This window comes from Cornus florida, unplaced genomic scaffold (assembly GCF_030987335.1).
Source record: "Cornus florida cultivar Cherokee Brave unplaced genomic scaffold, ASM3098733v1 CherokeeBrave_3.0.0_Hap2_Chr02, whole genome shotgun sequence".
NCBI classification, from domain to species: Eukaryota; Viridiplantae; Streptophyta; class Magnoliopsida; order Cornales; family Cornaceae; genus Cornus; species Cornus florida.
Window position 1 is genome coordinate 18,935,001 of NW_026775572.1, and position 9,742 is coordinate 18,944,742.

The 9,742-nt window shown below is 39.1% G+C and overlaps 1 protein-coding gene across 1 annotated transcript; it reads left to right on the forward strand.

Moving 5' to 3' along the window:
- The first annotated feature begins 1,193 nt into the window (after positions 1–1,193).
- LOC132295752 (proline-rich extensin-like protein EPR1) lies at positions 1,194–6,415 on the forward strand. The gene is made up of 3 exons (XM_059794042.1): positions 1,194–2,209; positions 2,372–4,898; positions 6,197–6,415. Exons 1-3 carry the CDS (start codon positions 1,194–1,196, stop codon positions 6,413–6,415), a joined length of 3,762 nt encoding a protein of 1,253 aa, XP_059650025.1.
- Positions 6,416–9,742: the final 3,327 nt, after the last annotated feature.

Below are 9,742 nucleotides of genomic sequence, written 5' to 3' on the forward strand. Positions count from 1 at the left end.
GTTTCCAAGTTCATGGCCAAGTACTTATTACTTCTTGGGTTGTAATGGCTATTTTATTAGGTTCAGCCACCATAGCTGTTCGGAACCCACAAACCATTCCGACTGGTGGTCAAAATTTCTTCGAATATGTCCTTGAATTCATTCAAGATATGAGCTGAAGATACAGATCAAGAAATTGAATTTCAATTATTTGTGGAAACATATCAATTGGTAGAACCGTTGATAAAAGAAAGAGATGTTGTGTATGAATCACTCACATATTCTTCTGAATTATATGTATCCGCGGGATTTCCTCACACTTCCTCCTTTTTTTTTCAAAAAAAAGAGACGAGGTATCGTGAAATAAATAATTGTTCCGATGGAACCTTCTCTTCTACCGTAGATTGTCCGTAGATACACGATTAATTCGAAACAATTTTCAAAAATTAACTCCAAGAGTAGTATAGTGTATAATAGTGAATAATGAAAAAAAGGGAATTCATGTGGTGAATCCTATCCATATGAAATAAAGGGAATGAAGATGATTATGAAAAATTGTGTCCAAAACTGAACGATTAGATGTTGTGATAAACCAAAAGCAAAATGAGGAAAATTTTAAAATAAATATTTTTCGCTAAGCAATAAAGTCAAAATCTTAAAGCAAAACATACCATATATAGAAACATAGTGCAAGAGTAAAAAATAAAAAATAAAAAATAAAAAAATAATTAAAAAAAAATAAAATAAAAAAAAACAAACCATGCATAATAAAAATTACCAATTTCTCTAGAACAAACAGTATAAAGAAAAAACTAAAACTAAAACAAAAAAAAAAATTATAATTTTACTTCTAGGAATTTTTCCTATTTTTTTCCTGATAATATCATTGGTCCAATTATTCAAGGCAAACTATGTTAAAAGGTGAAATTGGTATTTTAACAAAACAAATTCGTTAAAAGAAGACCCTGTCATATTTAACTTTTTACTTTACCAGACATAAATCTTTGCTGGCACGGTCCGTAAAATTAGGAGCACCTTCAAATTTTATGCAATACATTAAACAAATTGGTTAAAAGATGAAGCTACTACCGGTAGTCACTCAACCACCCTCATTCCACCACATTATAAGACCCTCCACTAGATGCATAGATGATAGCAAGCAGCAGCCTTGGAATAAACCAAGGTGGTGGTTTGGCATTGCAAACCATCGAAACATGAAGGTCTTATCCTACTTTCTTGTTCTCACTCTTCTGTTCTCTTCATTCTCATCCTTTTCTTTGGCTTTAACTGATGTTGAGGCATCCTACATTGCGCATAGACAACTTCTAGACCTTTCGCAGATCAAAGATGAGTCTACCTATAACTTAGATACTAGCTTAACTTTTGAAAACACAAGGCTCAAGAGAGCTTATATAGCTCTTCAAGCATGGAAAAAAGCTATGTACTCTGACCCCTTTAACACAACTGTAAATTGGGTTAGTGCAAATGTGTGTGCCTATAACGGTATATTCTGTTCACCGGCACGCGATGATCCCAAATTGAAAGTTGTTTCTGGTGTTTATCTTAACCATGCTGACATAGCTGGGTATTTTCCGGTTGAGCTCGGGCTCTTGACGGATCTCACCTCATTCCACATAAACTCTAACCGATTCTGTGGAATCATCCCGGATAGTTTCTCTAAGCTGCAACATTTGGAAGAGCTTGATATCAACAACAACCGCTTCGTAGGTAAATTTCCAAATGTTGTTCTAGAGTTGAATCACCTTTTTAACTTGGACATCAGAAAAAATAATTTCGAAGGGCCAATTCCAGCAAAACTCTTTGAAAAGAATATTGATGTTTTGCTCTTAACAAACAACAATTTCACATCCAGAATCCCCGATGAATGTGAAAGGAAGTGTGGAAAAATATCGCCTCCACCAACACCATCAAATAGTTATATGCCACCTCCCACATCCAAGCCACCAACATCAACTCCGCCAACACCTACAGCCCAATCATCCCCACCTTCGACTCCATCAAAGAGTTATACTCCACCTCCCACATCAAAACCACCAACTTCAACTCCACCAACCCCATCATCCCAAGCATCACCTCCTCCGACACCATTAAAAAGTTATACCCCACCTCCCACATCCAAACCACCAACATCAACTCCGCCAACTCCTTCATCAAAAGCATCACCTCCTCTGACACCATCAATGAGCTATACTCCACCTCCCACATCCAAGCCCCCAACATCGATTGCGCCAACACCTTCATCCCAAGCATCACCTCCTCCAACACCATTAATGAGTTATACTCCACCAACCACATCAAAGCCACCAACATCAACTCCGCCAACCCTTTCATCACAAGCATCACCTCCTCCGACACCGTCAACAGGTTATAGTCCACATCCCATATCAAAGCCACCAACAACAACTCCGCCAACCCCTTCATCCCAAGCATCACCTCCTCCGACACCATCAACGAGTTACATTCCACCTCCCACATCAAAGCCCCCAACATCAACTCCGCCAACTACTTCATCTGAAGCATCACCTCCTCCGACACCATCAAATCCACCAGCCCCTTCATCCCAATCATCACCACCTCCAGCGCCATCAACAAGTTATACTCCACCTCCTACATCTAAGCCACCACCATCAACTCCTCCAACTCCTTCATCCCAAGCCTCACCTCCTCCAACCCCATCCAAGAGTTATACCCCGCCACCTACGTCAACTCCACCAAGCCCTTCATCTAAAGTATCGCCTCCACCAAAAGATGAAAAAACTTTTATTCCACCTCCCATTTTCAAGCCACCAACTTCAACTCCACCAAGACCTTCATCCAAAGTATCACTTCCACCGGAAGAAGAAAAAACTTATACTCTACCTCCCATTTCCAAGCCACCAACGTCAACTCCACCAAGCCCTTCCCAACAACCATCGCCTCCTCAAGAATATAACACTAATTCTCCACCTCCCATATCCAAGCCACCAACATCAACTCCACCAACCCCTGCTTCCCAAGCATCACCACCACCCACACCATCAAATAGTTATACTCCACCTACCACATTGAAGCCACCAACATCAACGCCGTCAACCCCTACATCACAAGCAACACCACCTCCTACACCATCAAGGAGTTATAATCCACTTCCCATATCAAAGCCACCAACATCAACTCCCCCAACCCCAACATCCCAAGCATCACCTCCTCCGCCACCATCAACGAGTTATATTCCACCTCCCACATCTAAGCCCCCAACACCAACTCCGCCAACTCCTTCATCCCAAGCATCAGCTCCCCCGACACCATTAAAGACTTATACACCACCTCCCACATCAAAACCACCAACATCAACTCCGCCAACCCCTTCATCCCAAGCAACACCTCCTCCGACACCATCAAAGACTTATACTCCTCCTCCCACTTCTAGTCCACCAAGTCACACGCCAAAGCCATCTCATGTCCCGACACCATCTTTGACACCAGTTTCGGATCCTCCTAAACATGCCAAAGTTCCTCCAAGCCCAGCTTCAACACAAACACTAGTTTCGGCTCCTCCTAAACCTGGCAAAGCATCTCCAGGCCCAACTCCAACAGGAACACCAATTTCGACTCCTCCTAAACCTGGGAAAGCATCTCCAAGCCCAACTCCGACTCGAACACCAATTTCGGATCCACCTAAACCTGGCAAAGCATCTCCAAGCCCCACTCCTACTCGAACACCAGTTTCGGCTCCTCCTAAACCTAGCAAAGCATCTCCTGGCCCATCTCCAACTCAAACTCCAGTTTTGGATCCTCCTAAACTTGGCAAAACATCTCCCAGCCCAGCTCCAACTCGAACACCCATTTCATCTCCCCCTAAACCTGTCAAAGAATCTCAAGGCCCATCTCCGGCTCGAACACCAATTCAGCCTCCACAAAAAACTCCTAAGCAATCTCCTGTCCCAACTCCAACTTTAACACCAGTTTCTACTCCTCCTAAACGATCACCAGTCCCGGCCCCGACTCTAGCTCTCAAACAAAGTAATCCACCTCCAAAACCATCCCCAGTCCTAAATCCCATTAAAATACCAAGTTCTCCCCAGAAACCTCCCAAGCAGTCCCCTGTCCTGGCTCCAACTCCAAAACTAAGTTCTCCACCTCAAAAACCTCCTCAGCCATCCCCAGTCCCAGCTCCAGCTAAAACACCAAGTTCACCCCAGAAACCTCCTAAGCAATCTCCAATCGCGACTCCAACTCACATACCAGTTTCAGCACCACCTAATTCGTCTCCAGTCCCGACTCCTACTCGAACACCAATTTCTCCACCTCAGAAACCTCCTAAGTTATCTCCAGTCCCGGTTCCAACTCATACACCAATTTCAACACCTCCTAAACCGTCTCTAGTCCCAACCCCTGATAGAACACCAAATTCTCCACCTCAAAAACCTCCTAAGCCATCTCCAATCCCCGCTCCAACTCAAACACCAGTTTCAACTCCTCCTAAACCGTCTCCAGTCCCAACTCCAACTCGAATACCAAGTTCACCACAGAAGCCTCCTGAGCCATCTCAAGCCCCAACTCCAATTTTGACACCAATTTCTGCGCCTCCTAAACCTACTAAGCTATCCCCAGTCCCAGCTCCAAATTCTACACCGGTTTTAGCTCCTCCTAAGCCATCTCCTGTCCCACCATCGGTTCAATCGCATCCACCGACACCAACTTCTACACCAGTTTCAACTCCTTTTAAACCATCTCCTGTCCCACCACCAATTCAATCACATACACCAATTTTAGCTCCTCCTAAGCCATCTCCTATCCCACCATCTGTGCAATCCCATCCACCAGCACCAACACCCACACGATCTTTAACTCCTCCTCCTCTTCACGCGGTCTCTTTACCACCGCCAGGAAACGATGACTTCATTCTCCCACCAACCGTGGGCTTACAATACTCTTCCCCACCTCCGCCAATGTTCCAAGGCTATTAAATGGTTCACGTAGTAACTTTTATTTTTTATTTTTACCATTGATAGGATATTAAATAGTTAACCAGTAACTTTTTCTTTTATGTACTCGTACCATTGATTTGGACTTGAAATTATATATAGAAACTCGCTCTTCAACAAGAACTTTTATATAATTACTACCATCTTTTTTAACTAACATTTTTATCTAGAAGAAATTTAGGGTTTATTTCTGCAGACAATGTGGTTCCACATGAATGTTCTTGCAATAACAAGCAAATCTCTTATTAGTATTTTGAATAATTAATTTTGACCAATTAGTATAGGTGGCAAAGTTCAACACCACTCACCAACACGACTCGAACATGACACGAGATAAACTGGTTTGGGTTGACCATAAATGGGTTTGGGTCATAAACAAGTTGACACGATTAACCCGTTTACTTAATCGTATCGGGTTAGGATTGAGGGGTTCAACCCATATAACCCATTTATACACGTTTAACTCAATATATTATAATCATCGATATGACCTGAGTTACATGTTTAGACCCAATTACTATAGACAATTAAATCATTTTAACATAAAATCTTACTATGCCTTATGATTTTTACTTAAAACATTTATATTATATTTACTTGATTATGGGTTGTTTGATGTTTGTTTTTTTTTCTTGCTTTAAATATATGGGCTAATTGAGACATATTGTTTTTCAGTATTTATTGTTTGATGGAGTATTAAATGTCACGTTTCAATAAATAGTTCATTAAATAAATTAACACGTGTAACTCGTTTAATAAACGGGTCAGATTAATGTTGAAGGTCTCTGACATGATTATTAAACTAGTCGTATTTGGATTTTGTTTAGTAGAATACCCATAGGTCTACACGACACAATTATGACCCGTGAACACGAATTGGCACCCTTACCAATTTCTTGTTAAGATATGTTGCAACTGAATATCTAACGAAAAAGAAAATATATTCTAAAATAGATGTTTTTTCACAAAGTTTCTTGAGGGAGTAAAAGTAACTTACTTTAATATACTATACATCAATATTAAAAAGGGCAAACTACAATGACCTCCCTTGAGGTTTAGACTATATACAACAAAACTTGAGGTTTGCCATTTTGTTGCAAAGACCCCCCAATGTCAGATTTTGCACTAAATTTACTTATCTACCCTTATTATTATATTATTAAAATATTAAAATATTTAGAAATAACAAATGACCATTTTGCCCACTCTCTATCCCTTTTATATCTCAGAGCGCTTCCACTGTTGCTCAAATTCTCGTCGCCGCTGATGATTGTACGGTGAATGGGATAGACAGAATCGACGGTGAACTGAGGCCCGTGAGCTTGCAGATTGGAAAAAGCTCGACTGTGAGCTTGAGGATTAGGAGAAGCTTAGCTGCGGAGAGAAGTGTGATATGGCCGGCGAATCTGGTGGGTGGTGCAGCGGCGATGACGGACTGGCGAGGATGAAAACGGGCTCAGCTGCGTCGGCTCAGATGTTTCAACCATAATGGACGGTGGGCGGTGGTGACAAATTCACGGCGAGCAAGGATCTGGGCACGGTGATGGCTGCCATGACTGGTTCGGAAGCTCAGCGGCGGTGACGAACTGCCCTCCAAGCACCACCTACTATCGCCACCTCCAACACGCCGACCCGTTTTTACCACCAACCACCATCGCCACCACCACCCAATTTGAGGCCCATGTCACCGCCACCCCCACCACTTCTTCCACCCAATCTTAATCGAACCCATGAATAATACAATCAAACCACGATTAAACCTAATTCGCCGGAATCGCGGCTGATTCATAGTCTCATCATCGGAATCGCGACGGATTCACAGTCCCCACCGCTGTTTTATCCCCATTGCTAGTTACCATCGCATACCACACCGCCTTCTCCCATCCGGACTCGGTCTCTGAGGCCGCTACCTCCCGCGTGTGCAAGAACTTCAAATTAAAAAAAAAAAAAACCCAGAAAGTAACAGTGAATAAAATTAAAAATTACTATAAATTAAAATTAAAAATTAAATTATAGAAATATATACATAGATTTGAATTTGACTCAAGTACCATCTAAACTGACAACCTTCAAATCATTTTCTTGAGTAGCACATAGAAAATGGACATGTACATATATGTATGTAGGTGTGTGTATATAATATATATAGACAGAGAGAATCATGAATCTATATATCTATCTGACCTCGGAATTTAAGAACAAACAGAACTCCGGCGTCGAGCTCTTTGGCAGAGCTAACGGCACTATTTTCTTTATTTCTCGGGAACAGTACATCTTCAGAGTTGGGAGCAAGAGAAGTTTCCATCTCCATATGTGTGAGAGAGAGAGAGACATAGAGAGGTTTATGAACAATAACAGATCTGTTTTTGGGTTTGAGGATAATACGAAAGTGGTGAAGGTGGGCTAGAGAGAGACAATGGTGAGTCAGTTTAAGGGTACTTTGGTCCATTTAACATTAATTTTATTGTCATTTGTTTATATTACAAGGGTAATAATGTCTTTTTACATTGTTGATGGGCATTTTAGTCACTTCAAACTAATTTTTTGATAAAAAAATATTATTTTGTATATGGAGGGGAGGTCATTGCAAAATAGTGAAAATCTCAGGGGGTTACATTGTAACAAAATGGCAAATTTCAGGTTTAATTGCAATTAGTCCAAACCTTAGGGGAGGTCATTGCAGTTTGCCCTATTTAAAATTAATGCCAAAATATTTAACATGTATATATTGTTAACAACCATCCACTCCAAAAGCTTAAGCTTTTGTGAGGTTTAAACTCAAGACATTTGGCTCTGTACCATGTTAAACAATCAAATACCCTAAAAGCTCAAGCTCGTAAAGAGGGTGTAACTTAAATATATAAATCCTTCAACATATTTAAAAATATAAACTCGTACATGGTACATATATGTTATCTAGACACATATACACAAATTTAATTACATGAGTATATGCATTTACATAAATATTTTAATATAAGTGCATATAAGCAATTACATAAATTTTTCAATGTATGCTTACATACATTTACGCCTTCATAACAATTTGTATCTTTTGTATGCATGCTTATATAAATGATTTCCCAAATATTTGTAAATTAGGTTTCAGGTTTCAACTAAAAATCACAAAATAAGAAGCAAATTGTTTCTTTTATAAATAATTTAATATAAAGAAGAATTTCTTATGTAATATGTTGAAAGAAGCAGACGTAAGCTAAGCTAAGCTCAATCTAAGTTCAATCACAAAATATTATGAGATGTTTAGGGAGCTATGTCGGTTAGCCCAGGTGATCCTGTTTTTTATCGAGGAGAATTCTATATAGACTAGACGGACTTAGTTGGACTGGTTGGGCACCTCCAGAATTCTGCAATCTGAAAAAATTTGAGTCATATTCATGATATTCTAACAGTCTAGATTACCGACAAGCTGTCCTTTTCTTCGCAACTTTAAAATTGTCTTGCGTATAAATTTCTTACTCCAAAATAATTTTATAGTTCACTTTCAGGTTCTATTAAAAGCACTAACACTAAATTCTAGTTGGTCAGAAACTTGAGTACATTCAAGTTGGAGCGTCGGCGGCCACTGAATTTTTATTTATTTATTTTGAACAATTATAATTTTGATACATTTTTAGTACTGCTTTCACTAAATTTTATATTAAGCACTCCTATTATGGTAGTTTGGAAGTACTCTTTTTTAAGGTTGCGCCCTCTCAAATAATTTTCTGGCTCTGTCATTATAGTTGGTCTAACTTCTCCACCACAGTTATTCTATTTTCCGGTCTAATGTTGCTAATCTAGAGGTGGCAGACACTATGGTGGTTAGGGAAGGGTTGCGACTCCTCGTGCATTGAAGTTATGGAGATGCAGATGTTAAATCTCCTGGTACTGCGTTGGACATTCTACAACATTTTTTCTTCACTTACATTTTCAGATGCTCGTGTACTGAGTAAATGGACTCTTTAACTCATAGAGCTGCTAACTTCTAGTGGGACGGTTTGGTTGAGTTGGCTTCCGAATGTAATTTAAATTTTTTTATGTTCAAGAAAAATGAAGACATGTTCTCTATGTATCACTATTGATTCAAACCTTCAAACCCTAAAACAATGCAAACTAATTTGAAAACTGAACTCTTTTACTATCTTCTGCTCCTGGTAATGGGTGAAAGGATAAAATTAATAATAATAATAGTTTTAATAATAATAATAATGATAACTAGGAAAATAAAAATAATAATAATGGGTGCAGCAATGATGTTCTCATAACTATACACTTCTAGCTTCGAGAAATTATTACATGATCTAGTCCCGGCCAATAACAAACTGCCAAGCAAAATACTCAACAAAGTGGACGTATTTGTTTACATGACAGTATGTAATTGACCGAGAGCATATGATCCAGACCATGTAATAATTTTTCTCTAGCTCCCATTTAAAGTTCTGATTACAAAAATGTCGAAATTGAAAATTCACAGGACAATCATGACACCTGGTTCCAACTATCTTCAATAATTTGATAAAAATCAAAATTCAGCTCGAGTATCATCCATTAGGATTCTCATTATCAAAACTGATCTATTGCCACTGAAATTTTTTTATTTATAATGAACAACTTTAATACGTAAAAATCAATATTAAAAATACCACATAAATTTTATATGTAAAAAATTAGTATAATCACATGAAGCATTATAATATAAATAAATAAAACATGTGTAAATTCATAAATTCAATCGAAAACATACCTGGTGTATGAAACGATGTTTTTAACAAATC

What these genes read in the sequence shown, in the direction of transcription:
- LOC132295752 (XM_059794042.1), top strand. Translation starts at nt 1,194, where the DNA reads ATGAAGGTCTTATCCTACTTTCTTGTTCTCACTCTTCTGTTCTCTTCA. An exon ending in ACTCCACCTCCCACATCCAA is followed by an intron (nt 2,210 to 2,371) that starts GCCCCCAACATC and finishes AACAGGTTATAG; the next exon opens with TCCACATCCCATATCAAAGC. An exon ending in ACTTCATTCTCCCACCAACC is followed by an intron (nt 4,899 to 6,196) that starts GTGGGCTTACAA and finishes TTTATATCTCAG; the next exon opens with AGCGCTTCCACTGTTGCTCA.